Raw genomic sequence first — 22,719 nt, forward strand, 5'->3', positions numbered from 1 at the left:
CTTTGTTTTACCATAAGTAGATCTCAGTGCTGTAATATTAAACAAAGTGTGAATTCTTAGCTGAATCAAACAAGTTGGTGTCTACACTTTCTCTTTGGAGATAGTACACTTGGCAATTTCTGTGAGTGTCCAGTGACTGTGGCTAGACACTCCAGAGGAACACACTTCTAGCAGGCTCAGGAACTGGGGTGAACCAAGTGCTACCTGCAAGGCAAACTAAGGGCTGGCAGAGTCCAGAGAAGTTTGTCTGGGATATCTACCAGAGGGGTGACAGCTCCCTGTCACTTAGGCCAGGTCTACACTACCGCGCTAGTTCGGCGGCTGGGGATCGAACTTCCTGGTTCGATTTATCGCGTCTGGTCTGGACGCGATAAATCGAACCAGGAAGTGCTCGCCGTCGACTGCGGTACTCCAGCTCAACGAGAGGAGTACCGCGGAGTCGACGGGGAGCCTGCCTGCCGCGTGTGGACCGCGTCTGAACCGCGGTAAGTTCGAAGTAAGGTATGTCGAATTCAGCTACGTTATTCACGTAGCTGAATTTGCGTACCTTACTTCGACTTGGGGGGTAAGTGTAGACCAAGCCTCAGTTTAGCACCAGCAAAACTCTCACTCGCTGAGGCAAGGGGGTTACACAGTGACTTCATGTTTTGGGCACCGCAAGAAAGCATCACAGGGGGTATTTTCTTTAAAAGGACGAGATGGAGTCTCTCCCTTTCTGTGTGTGTGAATTATGCCCACCAAATTTGCACTTGCAGTTTTCAACCTGCAAAATGAAATACAAATCAGAGCACTTGCCTCGCTACTTGGCTGATTTGCATCTGCAATTGAACTGCAATATGAAAATGTGCATGCCAGATTTGCTGGTGCAAATTGTGCCCAGGAAATCTGCAAAATATAATCTTGTCGGGATAAAAAGAAAATTATGCTCCAAAAGAGTTCTAAAGACAAAAAAAAAAAGGGGGTAGTGTGGAATAGTGTAGCTGAAGTCAACATATCTTAGGTCAACTTATCTCACATCCTCACGGCGCGGGGTCGACTGCTGCCGCTCCCCCGTCGACTCCACTTCCACCTCTCGCCACGGTGGAGTTCAGGAGTCGACGGCAGAATGATCGGGGATCGATTTATCGCATCTACACTAGACACGATAAATCAATCCCTGATAGATCGATCACTACCCGCCGATCCGGCAGGTAGTGTAGACGTACCCTTAGTCACTGAGGTGTGCGTGTCAAGAGCTGTAGGAGGAAGCCACGCTGTTGGAAGAACTAAGCAGTACAAATCCATATCAGGTGCAAGAAAGGAGGCCCTGAGGTGATGGTGAAGGAAATACTGAGTAGGGGCTGCTGTGGGGAAGTGGCCCAGGGAATTGTACACGTCCTATTTCCAAAAAGTCAGCTACCATAGCTGCTATTATTAGGGTCCCTGGGCTGGAGCCCGGAGTAGAGGGTGAGCCCGGGCTCCCCACTCCTCCCCGATTAATCACTGAGATTGGGAGACAACAGAGACTGTGCGAGGGAGGGTTGCTTCTCCTCACCTCCCTTGCTGGCTTATGATGAAAATGGCTCAGTAGGCTGTGACCCTTGTCTCTAGAGAGAGAAGGGCTACGTGGAGGGTCACAGTGAGCCTCTGAGGCTAGCGAAATCCGCCAGAAAGCGTGGGACCCACTGAGACAAGAACAAAGCTTTGTCACACAATGAAATGTCAATTAGACACAAAGTAAACTCTTCTTTCCTAAATCCGGCTATTGCACAAAGGAAGCCTGGTAGACACGTGCAAAATTGTTCCCAGATTGCTTAATTCACACAATAAATTGTGAGGTTAGAAAAGACAGCAAAATAGAAATTGAAGTTTTGGGTGGCTAAAGGAAATTCCATTTTAATTTACGGATTCTCTTTATGTGCCAATGTGCACCTGAAATAACTTTCCTCTCTTTCAAGCTGTTACCTACATACCTATCAGTGAAAAATGACACTCACTAATAAAAATATAAAGTGCTTGCCCTTCTATAATTTGTTCTGTTGAGTTGATTGCAGGCAATGTGCACAGATGTGTATTCCTGAAGAGAAAATGCTTCTGGTTTTGAAAAGAGTGTATGTAGATACAGTGCATGTATTTAGCACATCTTTTAGGTTTATAATTATATATAAGAGCAATAGATGTCTAAGATCTGATATTTTATTACGAGGCTTTTATCATCAGAAAAACATTTAAAATACCAACATTCAAATAAACATGAATATTAAAATGACTGGACTAGCAAAGCAACCCAAATGAAAAATAAAGGCAAGGGGGCTGATTCTCCTGTCACGTTGGTGAAAATCAGGCACAAGTAAAGATATTCTGGTTTTATACAATGTAAGTGAAAGGAAAATCAGACCCAGTGTAGACACTGTATCAAATATGCATGGTAGTTATTCCTTGCAAGTGCAATAGCTTGTCATTTTGAAATTTTTATTCCACCCAATAAATCTAATAGAATAGTGAGGACAAAGTCCTGTTTTTGTATTGATTACGCCAGTCATTCACTTCTAGAAAAGGTGAGTCAACATTCTGTTCTCAGTAAAACAAGCTGGAAGTCAAAATTGGTTTGTACATGTGTGATTGAAATTGGCCCAATGTGTAAATTTAAAAAAAATCCATAGTCACACAAACCGTACTCAAAAAACTACGACACAGGAAAAAGGATTTTTTCCTATATGATGTTAATAAAAATAACGATCTCAGGATTGGGCATTACCTAGCAGTTTATAACCACCTGGATTAACTGCAGCCCTCAGCTTCTCTAGTCAGTCTCCAAATACCAGAAAATGCTCTCCCTGTCAGACATTACATTGGACCTAGTTCTATCCTGACCCACGCCCTGTGCAGTCCTATTCACTTCAGCCTTATTCAATTCCAGTGGAGATACAGTATGTGATCCAGGGAAGAATTTGATCCATAACATTAAGACGTGACCAGTATTGAAATGGCTGGCCCATCTGATCGCTTGCACGCTCCATAAAATTCCCAGTGCTGCCTGTGGTTATATCTGGTACCCACCATCACCATCATACCAGTCAGGTTCCCTTCGTTTAGCCCTTTGACCGCACTCCTGTTCCTGTTATTTTATTAGTTGTCCCCCAGAATCATTTGGTTTCCAGGCCCAGTGGATCCTCCCCTTAGGCTGGGGGGAAGTCCTTTAGCAGTGGGCAGGCTCCACCCGCCCACTTCCTGGATCCCAATAGGATCACCATCTTGACATCTGACACTTCAGAAAGGACTGACACTGAAAGTAACATCTGGGGGAGGCTAATATTTTGTCATCTTCTTAATGACATCCTTTCCAGCCGTACTTCCTTCAGCAGCAGTACCTCATTAGGTTAAGTTGTCTAGCCAATGGAAATCACGATCACTCAGGTTTTTATTACAGCAGCTTGTTCGCCAGGTTAGCTAGCCAAATAACCAATCTCCCCATGCGTACTTTCAAATGCAGAAACGTTTGAGAAATGCAGTAACCCTCACCCACCGAATAACTGTACTAAGCTCGGCAGATAATAATGACAAATCATAACATTTTGAAAGGCTTTGTGATCGTGGATTTTAATCTTTACCAGCCTGATCAGACTGTCCTATAGCTCATCTCACTACTCTTATAAGTGTGAGGTTGAAGACCTAACTGCAGTTTATGGAAAAGTTGCCTATCTAAGATGCCCATGACAAATTTCTCTTCAAGATGTTCAGTCCTCTTTACTCTTTTCAAAGCACAGGGACCTGCTAGCTCATAGAAACGCCTTCTAAATCATTCTGTTGTTTCTGGATCTATGCTTCCCTGGCAGAAATGTGCCCTCTTGTGAATGTATGTTCCATTTAGGGAGTGGGCATTTCAAATGCGCCTAAGGGAGTTAGGTAACCAACTTCCATTGACTTGTAAGTTAGCAACTCAGTTCCCTTATGTCTTTTTGAAAATTCAATCCAAATAGCGATCGGTTTTCTCTGTTAACGGCTTTATGCGGTTCTTCCCCTCCGTTAGGCTCTAATATCTCCCGCACTATGTGAAGATCTCAGAGCTTTTCTGCTGTGCTCGGGCTGCAAATGAATCCAACTCTTGCACACAACAGTCTGTTTATCGGAGTAGATAACAATGAACAGGAGTTCAATGTATTCATTCCATTAAAAAAAGAAATATCTGTATGGGCCCAGAAAAACAAAGTTTCAGCCCAGAGCAAATTTTTGCAGCTCTTCTATATTTTCCTAAAAATTAAACTGTTGATTCACATTAAATTCTTAAGTACGGTTTCTGGATGTGGGTGGATACATAAACAAGAGGGATGTTTCCTGCCCTGCAGTCAGTGGGCTCAGTTGTGTCATAAGGCGCTGCTCCATGTTGCAGGTCGTGCAGAGCTGAACCCAGCATTGTGCCAGGAAGGCAAAATTTCCCTCCTGGAGTTCCCCTGCATGCAAGTGAAGTGTGCCTGCTGCTCTGCTCCTTCAGGGGTGCTGCATACTCCCCACAGTATGTCCAACAAGCACTGTTGCCCCAGTGCACAGGAGGGCCGGGGCCATGGGCTCATCACCTCCCCATCCCCTTGGGGAGTCTTGCACCTCAGAAAACACATGGAGAGAAAAATCTCTGCATGCATCAGGAGACTAGTGACAACAGATGTACCCAGCAACTGCACAAAGACACGGGGAGGTAGCTTCTTGCTTCCGCGTGCAGAGGCAGGTGGGGGCCTGTTGGGTGCCCTGGACTCTGACCAGGACAGGCCATAGGATCCATCTTTTTTAGATCTTCAAACAACCACCCATCACTTCTTTGGAGGCACATTTGGGACACAAAGCCTAACTTCAGCCACTAGACTAAAGCAGCCTCTGTGGAGCGGCTCCCATAGCCTGGGGCTTAGAGTCCCTCACTGGTCTGGGCACTAGGTTCCTGGATTTGGCCAGTGTGATAGCATTTATGGGGTTATGAGGTCATGGACAGGAATCAGGGTAAACCAAAGAATAATCCAATTTATAACCAAGTATTATCCTGGAAAACAGGGAGAAGCCTGAGAGAGACTATCCTAAACAGGAGAAACCCAGAAAAGCCAAAGGGAGTTTGTACACAAATAAGAATGGGAAAAAGGCTATTACCAATACCTACAAAACTGAAACTGACCTTCTCTGTGATGCATTTAGGTCACTTGTTAAATGCATGGAAAGTATTGATTTTGTTTAACTAAATTATCTCTGTGCATTTGACAGGGACAAATGCTAAACATGGACTGCGTTGTAAGGCTTGTAAGATGAGCATCCACCACAAGTGCATAGACGGTATTGGACAACAGCGTTGCATGGGCAAACTGGTAAGCAAGCTGCTCGGTACAAATTGAACAGAATGCTACACAGCTCGCATTTGCTCCATTAGCTCTCTAAACTCTGCCCTGTTAGCGGTTACCTCCGGAATGTAGCCGATTGGTGTGTTAGCTAATCTGGAATCAAGTTCCTTTCATTTAGACTGTGGCAATTATGATTCGAGAGCTGAGGAAACACATACAGTTTCTGTACTGTTGCAGGGATGTGGGTATATGGTTACACATGGGTCAAATTAATCTAAATATTAGTTATTTTTTAATTGAATATGCTATATAGTACGGATCTCTGCATAGAATTAATAAAACTGTTAAAATTAGGGCTGGTTTAAGCAGTTGAAAATCTGTTGATAAATATCCTGTGAATTTCATTTGACTGGTTTCTGCCCTCAGAATTTTGTGAAAACAATAATTTAGCTGCAAAAACCCCAACACTTTACAAGGATAGTAAATATCATGCTTCAGAGCTTAAGCTAAACACTGACTATTAGAGATCAGGATAAGACCTACTAACGGGGGTGGATTACCCCACATATGCTTATGCAGGGATCTTGCCCCTTCCTCTGAAGCATCTTCGACTAGCCACTGTTGGAGACAGGGAATACTGGACTAGCTGGATCCTGGGTCTGATCCAGTCTGGCAGTTACAATGTTCTTATGTTCCTGTGTTTCATGCTTTCTTAGTGAAAACAAGAAGGCCCGGTATAATTCGGCCAATTATGAATTTGCAACTCAATGGACAAATGTTCGCATTTCAGACATTTTGAGTTTTGTTGCAAATATTTCACACACATTAGTTTTGAAGGATAAAGAGGGAAATCAAAGCTTTACATCAGACACAAGTTAGGAACAAATAGGTTGAAGCCCAGCCCTTCTGAAGTCAATCTAAGTTTCGTCATTGATTTGAAAGGGGCTAGGAAATCCACCCATAGTCTTGCAGGGCCTGCTCTCTCCATGTGTTTGTACAGTAGTTCCTATTAGTATGAATGGAAGTTACACATGAGGTAAAACAGAATGTGTTTTAACCAGAATTGTAGTCGCAGCCTGGGTCTTTCTGGTGCAGAAAGCTGAGCTCTTAAGAATAGATGGGTATTAAAGAATTTAATTGCTGGTCTGGTGTAAGATAAATATTTAGTTCATATTAATTGTTTCAGACTTCAGGAGAGGGTACTGTGTCATTATACACATTGCCAGTTAAAGCTGTGTTGATGGTGGTTTAGTTTTTATACAGGAGCAAAAGAAAAAAGGCCACATTCAGAACTGTCAGAAGCAGGCACAATTCCATTTAAGTCAGGAGTTTTACAGGCCTATGGGCACTCAGAATTTGGCCTGTAGTTGGGAAAGTAAGGCTGTAAATCACTAGCATTTGTTCCCCACAGGCATCACAACTGTCAACTCCATCATTCCTTCTCCGTTTGTGTCTTTATATGGAAGCACAATAGCAGCAGGTTTTACTCCCTGCAACTTTACCCATCTGGATATTGTAGCTATACACATCCTCCCTAAACATTTCTTTACTGGCAATTTGGAAAATGCCACTGTTAAATGAAGTCACCCAGTCATGAGACTTCTACACTTCTTGTTGTGACGCGAGCCTGTATGTACCACAGGTTACAGCAGCCTAATGCAGGTAGCACTGATTAGCTATGAACTATAACTAATCAAAACTATGTACATGGTAACAACCATATTCAGGGTGAAAGTAACATTCAACACTTACCGGTACGGGGGCCGGCTCTGGCCCCCAGAAGGAGCGGGGCCTCGGGCAGAATGGGCGGGGCTTACTTTCACCCCAGCCATATTACAGGCTAGTGAATTCCTGAGCCTTTGGCCTTAGGCTGAGAATGTCTTATCTCAAGATATGGTAAATACTGAGTTAACAAAGTACTTCATTCATTATGAACTGCGCTAAAAAAGCGGCATGGCTCTGGCTGTTATACCATATTTCCCTAGAAAGAACATCTGAGGACTATGTGATTATTTTGTTTGAAATCTTTTGTACATAGGCCCAAATCCTGCTCCTTCGACCTCTAAGTGCATAGGACCCACAGGGAGTGGTCACGCATGGGCAGACTATTCCCTTTGTGCACTGCAGACTGTGCTCTAATAGGCTCTGTGCATGGCAGCACAGAGATTTGACGTTAGGGCAGGGCCGGATGGGGGCATTGCTAATAGATCCATCGCTATATACATTCACTGGCCAAATACTCTTGCATAGGAGACAAGTATCAGAGAGGTAGCTGTGTTAGTCTGTATCCACAAAAACAACAAGGAGTCCGGTGGCACCTTAACGACTAACAGATTTATTTGGGCATAAGCTTTCGTGGGTAAAAAACCCACTTTTTCAGATTAATGGATTGAAAATTCCTCACTGCATAGGACAGGAAAGATTGAGCCACCCTGAGGGCTACTGCAACCAATGGGCTGTAGTACAGGCTATGGAGCAGTGTTGCATCCTGTAGGGATGATTCCTGGAGAGAACTGCTGAGCAAAGCCCATTTACTCTGGCTTTGTATAAGGAAAGATGATTCACCCTTAAAGCCATATTTATGGGTATGTGTCTCTACCTCCCAAGGCTCCGAAGTGGGTCACCCCAATATGGGATAAAGACCCAAACTGAGAGCCACAAGAAAATCAGCAATTCCCGAAACTTTAAATAGTGTGGCAATAGCTTCCTTAGCATCGAATATTGCAAAACCTCTATTTTATGATCCAGCATTTCTGCTGTAATTAATTTAAACTTATTAACACTAAATTTGTGTAAGGGTTGAAGGTAAAATAGAGTTTGAAAATGAAGGCCATCATTCCAGATAATATTAAGAAACAGAAATGAGATGTTTCCAGCAGGCAAAAAAATAAACTCCTATTCTCAGCACCCTGCAGTGAAGGAGGTAAATTGCTGGTCTGTAACAGAGAGTATGTTCCTGCTCTCGAGACTTTATTTAGTGGGAAATCAGTCTAGCAGAACAGCTGAGATTATTTCTGATGCTGTATGACGCTACATCAGTCATATCACGCTACAACACGCCACATGTTTCCTCTCTCTAGCCAAAGGGGTTTCGGCGTTACTACAGTTCCCCACTACTCATTCATGAACAGTTTGGCTGCATCAAAGAAGTGATGCCTATTGGTGAGTTTTAATCTTTCAATCTCTCTTGGGCTGCACTATGCTTTCAGAAGTGGTGTTTGTTCTCAGCAGCCCTTCAACTCCTTTGCCAGTGAGGGGCCAGGTGTTCTTCCACCATCTCAGAGAAGTAGTCCTTCAAAACTGTAACCGAAAGAAAAGTGTTTATTTTTATTTTCAATATTACATGATTCAAAGGCACAATACAAATAAGATGCTCACTGTCATCAAACCAATGCCTGTGCTCAAAGTAGGAGGAGCCTGTGCATTGCTGCTAGCCAGGCCTGATTTGGGAAGAAGCACCACAAGAGTTGTATGTTAAAATAACAGTGAACTATGCTCAACACTGATCAGGATCTTGAATGAATTATGCTTCCATTCTCTCTTGTTCACCTTCCTTTCTGTTCTCTTTTTATTGTTACTGATTTAGTTATTATTTCTTCAGATACTTGGGCCAGATTTTGCTCTCTGTTACACCCTATTCTGAAAATGAAAATTTTGAACCAAAAAATATTCAATTTTGAAAAACTTCCTCCATGTAATTAAGTTGACCATTCAAAACTGGCAATGCAAAAACTGAAAACCAAGAAAATAACTAACATGAAAGAATATGTCTGAGAACAGCCAATGGGCTAATATTTTTGCCTGTAGTTTCCATCAAATATTTTTTTAAATTAAATGGCTGGGTGTAAATTTCCATTTTAAAAAAAAGACCCTTTTAGTATGAGAACTGTTTCTGTTCAAAATATTCTGAGCAGCTCGTCTGTAAAAACAAGGTTTGTCTTGCTCTCTGTGACATTAAAGATCCCAGTATCTTTCACCGCCCTGCTATGTAGGTTAGCTGGTTACCACCCTTCACCCCAGAGGAGGCTGCATTTCTGTTATGCTATGTGTTATGTAGAACCTGAATCTGGTCTCAATCACACTGCTGTAAATTTATAGTCTTCGACTGACTTACCTTGATTTACACCAGTGTAAGTGACAGCGTACATTCAGAGATTCCAAAGCCAGAGGAACAACTGTGATCAACTAGACTGACCTCCTGTATAACACAAACTGCAGAACTTGCCCCATATAATTCCTCTTTGAACTAAACCATACATTTTAGAAAAACATCCAGTCTTGATTTTAAAATTTCTAATGATAGAAAATCAGGTCCACAGTTCTTGAATGCGCTTTGGGATGAAGAGTGCTAGTCAAATGTAAGGCCCTGATCCTACATTGAGAACTGTGTGGACAGACCTTATTGACTTAACTGGGGCTCAGCTTGGGGACAAGGGTCCTCTCCTGTGGTTCTCAATGTAGGATTGGAGTCCCATATTCATTAACTTGCATCATTTTTCTCTTTACTCGACTGAAACTTTTGCTGTTTTGAGATACGGTAGAAGTGCTCAGTTCTTATAAAACGATAGCTATGTAGGGCTGACGGGACCTCAAGAGGTCATATAGTTCATTCCCCTGCTCTGAAGTGGGACCAAGCGTACCTAGACCATCCTTGACAGGTGTTTGTCGAACCTATTCTCAAAAACCTCCAATGATAGGGATTCCACAACCTCCCATGGTAACCTGTTTCAATGCTTACAGTTGGATAGTTTTTCCTATATCTAACCTACACCTCCCTAGTTGCAGATTAATCCCATTACTTCTTGTCCTACCTTCAGTGGACATGGAGAACAATTGATCACAGACCTCTTAATAACAACCTTTAACATATTTGAAGACTGTTATCAGGTCCCCCCTCTGTTTTATTTTCTCAAAACTAAACATGCCCAATTTTTTAACCTTTCTTCATAGGTCAGGTTTTCTAAACCTTTTATCATTTTTGTTGCTCTCCTCTGAATTCTCTCCAAGTTTTCCACATCTTTCTTAAAGTTTTGTGCACAGAATTGGACACAGTACTCCAGCTGAGAACTCACCAGTGCTCAGTAGAGTCTCCTACATACAACACTCCTCTTAATACAGCCAAGAATGATATTTGCCTTTTTCTCGTGCATCACGTTGTTGGCTCATATTCCATTTGTGATCCACTATAACCCCGAGATCCTTTATTCCAGTTATTTCCAATTTTGTAGTTGTGCATTTGCTTTTTCCTTCCTAAGTGTAGTACTTCGCATTTGTATTTATTTCATCTTGTTGATTTCAGATCAGTTCTCCAATTTATCAAGGTCCTTTTGATTTATCATTCTGTCCTCCAAAGTACTTGCAATCCCTCCCAGCTTGATGTCATCTGCAAATTTTATAAGCATAGTTGCCACCCCATTGCCCATTAATGAAAATACTAAATAATACCAGACCCAGGACTGATCTCTATGAGATCCCATTAGATACACCCTCTTAGTTTGACAGCGAAGCACTGATAATGACTCCTTCAGCATGGTATTTCAACAAGTTGTGCACCCACCTTATAGTAAATTCATCTAGACTGCATTTCCCCAGTTTGCTTATGAGAATGTCATATGGCACTGGTCTTACTAAAATTAAGTTATATCATGTCTACTGCTTTCCCCTTATCCACTAGGCCAGTAACCCTGTCAGGGAAGGAAATTTGGTTGGTTTTGCATGATTTATTCCTGACAAATTCATGTTAGCTATTACTTATCATCCTATTATCCTCTAGGTACTTACCAACTGATTATTTAATCATTGTTCTAGTACCTTTCCAAGTATTGAAGTTAGGCTGACTGGTCTATAATTCACCAGGTCCTCTTCATTCCCCATTTAAAGTAATTAGCATGTTTTCCCTTCTCCAGTCATCTGGAACCAGTTCATTCTCCATGAGTTTGTGAAGATAATTGGTAATGGTTCCGAGATTGCTTCAGCTAGGTCCTTAAATACCCACAAAGACACAAAGTAGAGCTCAGCTCTTATGAGAAGATCCAGTTCCCTTCGTGAACTGCTAATGACTTTTGTCCTTTTACATATATTTTAAATATCTTCCATTCAAAACAAAGGCCACAATTTGCTGGATGTTGAGATAAGGCCCATCTCTCTCTTGCAAAGGAAGTAAGAGCCAGTCATAGAGTGTGTGGGTGGGAGGGATCAAGATAGCAGAGAAAAGGAGTCTATGAGCAAGATCGATGGCCTAAGGGTATGTCTTATATATATATATAGATATATAGATATATGCACAGCAATAGATGATGCAATTGCAGCACACATCGGCATACTCAAGCAGGCTTGCTAAAAATAGCAGGGAAGTTGCATCGGTACAGGCAGTGGCACATATCCCAAATATCCTGATTTTATAGGGCCAGTCCCGATTTTGGCGTCTTTTTCTTATATATGCTCCTATTACCTCCCACCCCCGTCCCAATTTTTCACATTTGCTGTCTGGTCAACCTAGTGACACAGGCTAGCTACCCAAATACAGTCCCACCTGGGACCCCAGGTACGAATTCGAGCAGCTAACCCATGCCACCATGCCTACACTGTTACTTATAGCAAGTTGGCTCAATCAAAGCTAATATGGATATGCCTACATGTGCCATCCCAATTGCAGCATAGACTTATCCTAAGTGGGAGAAGGGAGAGGCTGTGGGACAGAGGGAATGGGTGTAGATCATGTAGTTTCTCATAGATGAGGTGATTTTAGTTGCAATGGGAGACAATTGCGGGGGGGAGGTCAGTCAATAGGAAGGGGAGCAAAGAATGAATGGAATGACGGGATGGGCAGTTAAGTCTCTAAGTGAAGGAGACATAATGGTGGGTACTTTCTTTCACGTGTTTATCTCTGTTTTGCCTCTTCTGTTGCAGCCTGTGGCAACAAAGTCGACCCTGTGTATGAAACCCTCCGCTTTGGAACCTCCTTAGCACAGAAGACCAAGAGGGGCAGCTCTGGAAGTGGATCTGATTCACCCAAACGGAACTCTGTAATTCTTGTGTTTTATCTTCCCTTTTCCTTTTGCAGGATCACAGCACATCCATGCACAATAATTGTCAGTTTCCATCAGAAAACCCAAATTTCAGGCTATTAAAAAAATATATTCCAGACTAGAACAGGGCCTATAAACTCTTTTTTGTAAACTCAGTTTTTAAAAATCTTGTAAATAACCTTAAAAAGAAGGAAAAATAGATGTTGAACAGGTGAGCGTTCCTGTTTCACTTTGATCTGAAAATGCTGAAATTCAACAAACCACGTAGGCCAGAATTATTTGGGAGGGAGAGGAGGGGAAGTAAAAACAGAAAATAAACAAAAATGTTTAAATTTGAAAAGTGACTTGCACGGGCACCGCACCGACTTTAAAAGACGCATTGGTATCTTGCAATTAGCTGTGACTAGCCAGCAGTGCATAGTCACACTGTTCTAGGGGCAGGGCTGGTACTGAATTCTGCCTCCACCCACTCTTTGCCCATGTGCACAGGAGAGGGAGTAGCAGCCCAATGGCACTGGGATCCATGATCTGAGTAGACCATGCAGGTCATTAAGGTAGCACCTTACATCCCCTCATTTCCATTCCTCGGCTTGTTGGCCAGTCCATGACTGAAGCAGCAGATGGCTGTTTTTTCAGGGGTGCTGAATGCCCACAACTCTAACTGAATTCAGTGGAAATTGCAGGTGATTGGCATCTCTGAAAATCAGGACCTAGATAGTAGTAGTAGTCTGGGAATAGTTGGCTGCAGGGCTTAAATTCTGCATTAGCCCCATAGGGAGGCGCTTGGGCTCAGGGCTTTACCCTGTGGGGAGGTGCCAGGGCTCCCACGGGTTTGAAAATATTCACTGGAGCCAGGGGTGGCTCTATGTATTTTGCCGCCCCAAGCACGGCAGTCAGGAGGCTTTTGGCGGCATGCCTGCGGGAGGTCCGGCTGGTAACGTGGATTCGGCGGCATGCCTGCGGGAGGTCCGCTGGTCCCGTGGCTTCGGCAGCAGGCACGCCGAAGCCACGGGACCGGCGGACCTCCCGCAGGCATGCCGCCGAAGGCTCCCTGACTGCCGCACCCGCTTGGTGCGCTGGTGCCTAGAGCCGCCCCTGACTGGAGCTCTGCTCCGGAGGGCTCCAGCTGAATTTAAGCCCTGGCTGATCACATGGTGCTAGGTTGGGTCCTTATTTCATTAAAGATGGCTGGAAATAATACATTATGTGGGTGGGCGGAGTGATCCTCCATGATGAATGAGAAGGAAGGTGGTCAACAGACAATCTCTCTAAGGTGTTGTCTGCACTTGAAAAAGGGAACTCCCGCCTTAGAGTGAAGCCATCACTGTAAGAAAGCACTCATAGGATTTAGGCCCCTATTCAGCACAGCACTCAAACACATGCTTAATTTTAAACTGGTGCTTCAATCCATCCCTGTTCAGCACAGCACTTAAACCATTATTTCATTGGGACATTAACAGATGCTTAATTGCTGTGTTGAATCAGGGCCTTAAATGGTACAGATGGCCTTTTAAACAGATGTTAATTTAACTCAGAAAGGCAAACACAGAGAAATTCAAACTAGAGACTTACAATTCCTAAGTGAAAGCTGCACAGGAGTTAGTAAAGGACATGCCCTTCATCCAGTGTTTTCTCTTTTAAAAGAAACTTAATAATTTTCCACCTTTTTAAAATCCAAAACCAGTTTTAACACCTTTCACGGTTTGTGATGACAGCTCTTTCTTTCTCTTATTTAATTTATACTGGAACAGGAGTTCTACAAATGTAATTATTACCTGCTAAATCAATAAAGCATTATGTTAAATTATGAATGATTACTCAGGCGTAGAAAACACAAATGCATTGTTGGCTTGCCCTGGACTTTTGATCATAACAAGATGGGGAGTGGGTGTAAAGTATAGAATGCCAGTTTGTCATGAGCTAGTCTCCCAGAGAGTCAAATTGTGACTAAACGTAGCACATGTCTGTGCTTAGATAATATAGAAAAGCATAAGATGGAGAGACAGATATGGGAAATCCTAATTTCTCACAGTTAAATCCTGACTCAGCAATGGGTGAGCAGTTACAGAAATACAGAAACTAAACTTCTTCACTGTTGGTCCTTCCATCCCACGTCCCTTTCATCACACATCCCTGAGCCATTGTTTCATTACAATCACAGTGGAGGTTGTGAATGATGTACCTGGTTTGCCCAATGTGCCAGCTGTGTTTATGCTGCAGTGAAGCAGGTAATAGATGCAAAGTAGGAAGGAATACACCCTTTATGACCTTATTGAGACCAATGTCACAATACCATCTAGAATCTGCATGTCCCTCTATGTGATTTTAGCCTGGTGTCTTGAATGACCATAAATGGAAGGTAGGCATATGCTCCAAACTGAGCACCTGCCACTTCACTGCTTCCCTCAAAATGTAACCCTCTAGCCCATGTTTATATGGGGAAATTGTTTGAGGTAATGTAAACATGACACCAGTTTTCCTTCAGGGTTTGATGGATCAATTCTTTCCAAGTGACGCTTTGTATTTCAAAATGAGAATCTTTGTCCTATAGGGCCTGATCCAAAGCTCATTGAAGTCACTGGAAAGACTCACACTAACTTCAGCGGGCTCTGGATCAGGCCCATACTGCAGGGGTTGTTATGGCACTGACACAATATTCAGCAAAACATTTTGTTATAGCAGGATATCCTCACACTTTGACTGTGTTGTACCTGAGGTATGGAGCCAAAGGCTTTTTACTTTTTAATCATTACAGCGATGCAGGAGTCTGGTGTTGAAGGAGCCAAAATGAAGCCTTATATTTGCTGGAGGTTAAGTCTTGAAGCTAGTTGGTGGGAAACCCAGGGACCTGGCCTTTGCAAACTGTTGAAAAATAACTGTGATCTGGGGTTTCTTTCAATGATGTCTGTTTTCCACCTAGGAGCTAGGAAGTCCATGTTCAGCCTGTGACATTCCCCATAGTTTGCCTTGCTTTACACAGTATTATTATCACTTAACGTTTATATTGTGATAGAGCCTAAAGGCCTCAACCAGGTTGGGACCCCATTGTGCAAGGCACAGTACAAATATATAATAAATGACAGCTCCTGCCCAGAATTGCTTGCAGTCTAAAAGACAAGCCATAAGAGGTGGATGGGACAAACAGGAGGGCAGGGTGGTGGCGGGGGAGACAAGATGACAAAATGATTTTGAGTCCCGCCAGCTTCTTGTTAACTCCCATGGCCCCTCAATATCCTTGAGGAAGGGGGAAGTTGGGAAAATAGGAGCACTGATATTTGCCCTCTGGCAAAATCTGAAAATATACTGGATTTGACATATCCAGAGCTGTGGGTAGGAGAAGTAAGCAGTTTTATCCTTAGTTACAACTTAGAAAACTGAAGACCAAAAAAGCTAAGGCCTGACTTTTCAAATATGGATGCCCAACTTTTACTATAAATTTCTGCTAAAGGAAATTAAAGAAACATCTTTTAAAAAGACAATGATCCTAAAAATTATTTGTCAAATCCTCATCCTATGAGGAAATATTGCTCATGACACTACTAACTTTTAAAAACCAAGAAATGTATTTAAAGTCCAGTCTTGCACTACTTGGGCAATCCCCCCATTGTCTTCATTCATAACTCCCACTGGTTTTGGAGTGGGGAGGAGTTATTTGTTATGGGCCAATGTTGACACAAGAACAAACGGATATAAACCGACCATCAACAAGTTTAGACTTGAAATTAGTTGAAGGTTTCTAACCATCAGAGGAATGAAGTTCTGGAACAGCCTCCCTAGGAGAGCAGTGGAGGCAAAAAAACCTAGTAGTCTTCATGACTGAGCTTGATAAGTTTATGGAGGGGGGTGGCATGATGAGACAGCCTACAATGGCATGTGGCCCATCTGCGACTGCTAGTAGCAAGGAGCCCCAGCGGCTGGAGACAGGAGACTAGATAGGGAGGGCTCTGAGTCACTACAGAGAATTCTTTACCAGGTGTCTAGCTGGTGGGTCTTGCTCACATGCTCAGGGTCTAACTGATCGCCATATTTGGGGTCAGGAAGAATTTTTCCCCAGGACAGATTGGCAAAGACTCTGCGTGCTTGTTGCCTTCCTCTGCAGTATGGAGCATAGGTCACTTGCTGGTTTGAACTAAAGTAAATGGTGGATTCTCTTTAACTTGAAGTCTTTAAATCATTATTTGAGATCTTCAGTAACTCAGCCAGAGGTTATGGTTCTACTACAGGAGGGGGTAAGTGAGATTCTGTGGCCTGCAATGTGTAGGTCATACTAGATGATCACAGTGGTACCTTCTGGCCTTAAAGTCTATGAGCCTATGAGTAAGCAGAAAACAAGATTTAGAAAATTGTTAAAGAAAGCCACATCACTGATGGTGACCTTTAAACATAGCTGGAGTAAATTTTTTCTCTTTTCTTCGCAATGCAAGTGTAGGCCTGCAAAGCAGTTGATTTACTTGTGTTTACAGTATAATTACACCGTAACATGAAGAAATTAAATGGTAGGATGAAATCCTCAAAAGCACTTTAAAAAGATGTTAACAAGAAATAAACAAATTTTAGGAATATATAAAAGGAAATAGGTTTTCAGACTAGAAAATGCGTCAGAAAACTCCTGAGTTTATAGGGATATTTTAAAAAGTAGAGCAGGGTGTGAACTCAGAATCTGAGGGTTCAGAGGGTCAGATTCTGATAACCTTATTTGGAGCAGCTCCTTACTCCAATGTAACTACTCATGGAGAAAGGTGCTACTCAACACAAGTAACTCTGGCCCTTAGACTATATACTTTTGAGGCCTGGAACTGTGTTGTCCTCTATGTTTGTACAGCACCTAGTACCGTGGGGGCACTAATCCTGATTGGAGCCTCTAAGCACTACTGCAGTACAACTAATGCATAAAATAAGCATAACAAAGGTATTTAGCTTTCAATTTTTTAATTATACCAGCGAAGAAATTAGGTGCCGTGATTATGTGACTGATTTCAGTAGGTCTTTCACACTCCTGAGCTTGCTTCCATAGCAAATTGGAGAAATTAAGGTCACACTTCATATTAAGGATGTGTTTCTAAAATTTTAAGAAATTATATCTCTTTTAATAAACGGTTAATGAATTGTTATAGAGTGTTATGAAGTGTAACTGCAAATAAACATTTACAAGCACCAAAAAATAGCTGCTCTGTACAGATACCAACCATTCTTTATTAACGCCTAACCCCCCAACTTCATCTGCTGCCCAGAAACCTGTTGTACACTAGAACTGGCATTCATTTGGCTTTCCTGCTGCTTCCCATTAAGAATTTGAACTGCCCCATTGGATAGCATGTTATCAGCAAATCTCTTCATGTTGACTCCCTCCACACTCAAAACACCAAGCTGCTGCTTTCACTTAATGCTCTTGTGTGATTTTATTTCACCTCATTATCCACTTTCTTCCTTATTCAGTACCATTCATCCTCTCTTTCCTCATAGACTTCAGACCTGGCAGAAGTTCCTGAGGAAGCGGATGGTTCAGGAAGCATGTTTGATATAAACAGGAAACGCAGCAACAGTGGTGAGTTCTGTACCATCTAGTATTTTCAGATGCACAAAAATATTCTTCTAAATGAGTGGTGTAATTATTCCACTACCTTGGCCCACACAAGTGGAATCCATGAGGGATGAATTTGGCCCAATGTTGACTTTTCTGATGTCCTCAAGGGAGTTTATTGAGTTGGGGGAGAGTTTTGGCCAAGGGGTTGGGAACAGGAGTCTGGGAAGGTCTCTTGACCAGTGTTGCATATTTACTTGGCTCCTAATGGTCTATGGGGACTGATTTTCCATACCCACTATGACCAGATTTAGGTGACAGTGGACAGGCACTCAGCACATTTGGGCTCAGTCCCTGCCTCTGGCACAGACTTCCTGTGTGTTTGTGAGACCTTAGGCTGGTCATTTAATGTCAGTGCGCCTCAATTCCCTACCTGTAAAATGGGGGTGATAATACTTCCTCTCCTCCCACCCTTTTGTCTGTCTTGTCTACTTAGACTATCAGGGCAGAGACAGTCTGCTACATGGGGGGAGGGATAGCTCAGTGGTTTGAGCATTGGCCTGCTAAACCCAGGGTTATGAGTTCAATCCTTGAGGGGGCCACTTAGGGATCTGGGGCAAAATCAGTACTTGGTCCTGCTAGTGAAGGCAGGGGACTGGACTTGATGACCTTTCAAGGTCCCTTCCAGTTCTAGGAGATAGGATAGGATGTGTTCCATACCAAGCTCAGAACAATGGGTGTTGGTCTCAGTTGTGGCCTTTTGGTGCTACTGTAGTACAAATCATAAATAACACTAATAGTCCAAACCTTTTGTCCTCTTTTGGCATCTGAATGTAATGTTCTTGTACTGTTGTAATTGTTATGAGGTAACTCCATCACTGGCAGCCCAGTGATGAAGACTTTTGTGAGTGCAGTGAGGGAGCCTTAGCCAGGAGCTTGGAACACTGAGTAGCGAAATTGCAGTGTCCATTGGGCTCCAGTTCAGTCCTGGCAATAGAAGGATTGTGTGTAGAAAGAACTTTGGGGCACCCAATAAACCTCTAAGCTAGGAGTGGAGTTGTTGTTGCACCGAGGCTCACCAATACCACCAAGAAGCGTTAGTATTCCCAAACTTCAGGCAGGGGCAGACAGGTCGGATCTGAGGCAAACACAAGCCATAGTGAATGGACCTCCCTTCTTTGAACCCCAACATCCACCTCCTCCACAGTGCAGATCCCCATTGGTCTTGGCATATGGCTAGTAATTTTTATAGTGGTCAGGTGTTAACTGTAGTTGTCTTTTCCCACCCCCACCCCCCATTTTACCTCCTTCCCAGACTCCTCCCTGCTCCTCATTCTGACCTTTTCATTTCACATATCTGTTTTCAGTCCTTTTCCTCCCTCTCAGCATGTGGCCCACCCATCAGTGGCACTGACTGATGGATGGGCTACATGCTGAGAGGGGATTTTCAACTTCATTTGAGCACTTGGAACTGTAACTCAACCTGGCCAGAGGTAAAGCATCCGGTCAACCTGAGTTTCATTTTTCCCCTGAGGTTTTCAGATCGTTTTTTTTTTTTTTTCATCACTTACCTCCTTTTTTTTTGAGCCAGTAAGAAACTTTTCTATGGGATCTGCATGACTTAGAGGCATCAAGAAACTTGCTCAAAGAGATCAGTTTAAAGAACTCAGCATGTGCCAAACCTCCAAATAACTTCCTCAGCACATTAATGATTCCTTTGATCGGCATTGGCTTTCTTTTTCGATCCATCCTTCAGAGGCCTAGTGTATAAATTATGCAGCAATTGCTCCAAATATTTCCTCTTGGTAGATTTTAATAAACTGCCTGTGTTGTTTGTACTAATGATGGAAATGCTAAGACCCTTTTCATGCTGTCAGAGTTCCCACATGGTTTTCCTGCCGCTGCAAGGGCAAACAGATGGATTTCTGGTTTGTGTAGAGATGAACCCCGTACTTGCTATGACCTTTACTTTTACATGTCTCCCAGTAATATTCAGAGAGCATGAGCTAAACAGAGATTAAAAGTTTAATGAACTCATTTAAAAATATTCTTGGGGCGTTATTCACCATTGCATTGCTCCAGCTTTACACGGGATAACTCTGGTGATTCTAAATGGTGTTACTACACCATAAAGCTAGAGTAACACAGCAATGAATCAGGCCCCTGGTGTTTTATTTTTCCCAGAGAAACCTGACTTCCTCAAGGAATGTTTAGAAAAATGCAGATTTGTGTCTGTTTATGCAATAGGGAAACAGCAAGAGGAACACAGTATGGAGAAGTCTAGGAGGCACAACAAACAGAGGCTGGTTTATACATGTCAATAGGATTGAGATAATTTCAAGGGGAAATTAATTCTCTACAGTGCTAAAGCACAGACAATATCAAATGTGCTTAGTTTACAAATAAAAAGATGACTTTTCCAACTGCCAACTCTGTAAACTCACCCTGGTCTCCACCAATCAATTGGGCTCATTACTTTGCATGCATTGTTACCAGTAATAAAAGTTCTGCAGGTCAAATTATTCTGTAAAAGACATCTGTTCAGTCCCATTGTCATCAGTGAGTTTGCGTAGATATAACTGATTCAGGTATAGGAAACAATCTCCATGTAGGAACACACTTAGTATTCAGTTCTGTCAACGCACCAGGAATAGAACCCAGCTCACGCACTCAGTTGATTCTGCATTGCTAACCAGAGTAAAAAATAGTAGTAAGATTTTATTTTTGTCAATGGAGAAATCAGAAATTACCCTGAATACACAGAGGTAGCCAATCTGATGAACAAGAAGGTTACATTTAGATAATCTACTTTTCAGGTCAGAAATGCACTCTAAAATTTTATAAAGCCTTTTCACGTTATGAATGGTGTAAGTCTAGCTAGATATTACCTCACTCGTCTTTTCTGTTATTGGGCCAGCTTCTGTTGGTGGCAGAGACAAGCTTTTGAACTTACACAGAGCTCTTCCCCAGAACTGAAGAGCTCTGCGTGAGCTCGAAAGCTTGTCTCTCTCACCAACAGAAGTTGGCCCAATAACAGATATTAGCTTACTGAGCTTGTCTCGCTACACCACTGGGGAAGCAGAGAGCGATTCAGCGGGAGTGCACTGGCTTCTTGGCTTTTATTATTCTGAAAGTATGAAACTAAATCACAGAGAAGGGAGACAACAATACACAGAACAACCACTAATAACTGGCTCAGACTGCTTTTGGAGACTTCTGACTTATTTCTTATTTTTCTAACAACAAATGTAAGCCAATGCTGGGACTAAACTTTTCTAAAAGTGATTTAGGCCCAGAACAGTTGATGGCTTCCATCTACTAAAATCATGGCTGGGCTTTGTCCAAAAGTAGGGGACACTATTCTCTACAAATTAGGAAACTGTTCTTAGAGAGTGAAGAAGGAACATAATGTAATAAAGCAATTGATGTTAGCAGGGAAGGCACCTGAAGCAATGGTGTATAAATCAGCTAATGAAACAATTACAGTAGATTAAGCTAAATTCTGATACCCTTATTAATCCTGAGTGGGACCTTACTTCTTGAGTAGACTCATTGATTTCAATGGAGTTACCTACAAAGTGAGGTGTTACTCAGTGTGAGTAAGGCTGCCAGAATCTCATTGCCTGGGAGTCAAGAGACCTGGGCTCTATTCCCAACTCCGCCACTGACCTGCTGCATGACCTTGGGAATTTCTCCTGTTTCCCTTCCCACCTTTTGTTTTATGTGTTCTGGTTGTTAATTCTTCAAGCAGGGACTGTCTTGTGCTACTTATTTGTACAGTAATTAGCACAATGGGGTGCCAGACTTGGTTGGGGCCTATCAGTGCTACTGCAATACAAATGCCTGATTAACAAAAGAAGAACATTACTGAGAGCGGTAGGGAACAGTTAGAAAGGAAGGATTAGGAGAGAGAGATATAAGGTGGGCCTCGGGAGGTGAATGGCCTTCAGCTGTCCCTAAAATGTCATGTGTTGTGTTTTATTTCAGTGTTTACCTACTCAGAAAATGGAACAGAAGACTTCGGAGAAGAATCAAAAAGGATAAACTCCCTGGTATGGGCAAAGATTTAGTGAGCATATAGTGAAAATGTTAATTGATTTAAGAGGTTTGTTTTTACAGAAGCACACTTGGGTGAGCATTATAAATTGGCCTGGTGAACACAAACATTATGATAGGTGAGCCAGAGCGATGTGAATGGAGCAGTCTTACAGCTGTGACAGCATAAAAATGACACTGCACAATCCAGAGTCTGACATAATTTGAAAAGGATCTTGGTCTTTTTGCAGTTTCTTTTGGTCAAATTGTCCCTGGCCCTTGCGTGAGGGCATATATGGAGAGAGGGGATGCAAGGAGTGGTCTCCCTCATTGAGCACACTGTGCAAACGTTCCTGAGGTGGGAAAGTGCCCAATCCTTCCTTGAGCTCTGGCTTTCATGGTTATGCACCACCCTCCTCAGCACTGTGGATGACCAGCACAGGCTAGCTCTTTGTAATTTATACCCATCATATAAAAAAGGTGACTTTAACAGAGGGCTAGATGTTGGCGGGGAAGGGGGATGGAGAGGAGACATGGAAAATTACAGTAGTGCCATAGGAGCAATAACAAGGAAACCAGTGGAGGAATCTGCTCAATGTTTTAGATGTCTATTCACAAATGCAAGGAGTATGGGGAATAAACAGAAAGAACTGAAAGTATTAGTCTGGAAACTAGATTATGGCTTAAGGAAGGACAGGCAGGATCAAAAAGAAGGAAGTGTTGCATTATACATCAAGAATATATACACCTGTTCTAAAGTCTAGGAGGAGGTAAGAGACAGGCCAGTTGAAAGTGTCTGGGTAGAGATCAAAAGGGTAAAAAAATGGGGGTGACATCA

General features: G+C 42.6%; 1 protein-coding gene across 1 annotated transcript in view; it reads left to right on the top strand.

Moving 5' to 3' along the window:
• Positions 1-22,719, top strand: part of LOC113409494 (SH3 and cysteine-rich domain-containing protein-like) — a 103,958-nt gene that overhangs the window by 62,603 nt on the left and 18,636 nt on the right. The window contains exons 3-7 of the mRNA XM_026663481.2: positions 5,224-5,324; positions 8,378-8,459; positions 12,207-12,322; positions 17,789-17,870; positions 21,834-21,898. Coding sequence (XP_026519266.1) covers positions 5,224-5,324; positions 8,378-8,459; positions 12,207-12,322; positions 17,789-17,870; positions 21,834-21,898 — 446 coding nt within the window. The remainder of the gene's footprint in view (positions 1-5,223; positions 5,325-8,377; positions 8,460-12,206; positions 12,323-17,788; positions 17,871-21,833; positions 21,899-22,719) is intronic.

The sequence above is a fragment of the Terrapene carolina genome, unplaced genomic scaffold (genome assembly GCF_002925995.2).
Source record: "Terrapene carolina triunguis isolate 2854851 unplaced genomic scaffold, T_m_triunguis-2.0 Scaffold33715, whole genome shotgun sequence".
In the NCBI taxonomy this organism is placed as follows: Eukaryota; Metazoa; Chordata; order Testudines; family Emydidae; genus Terrapene; species Terrapene triunguis.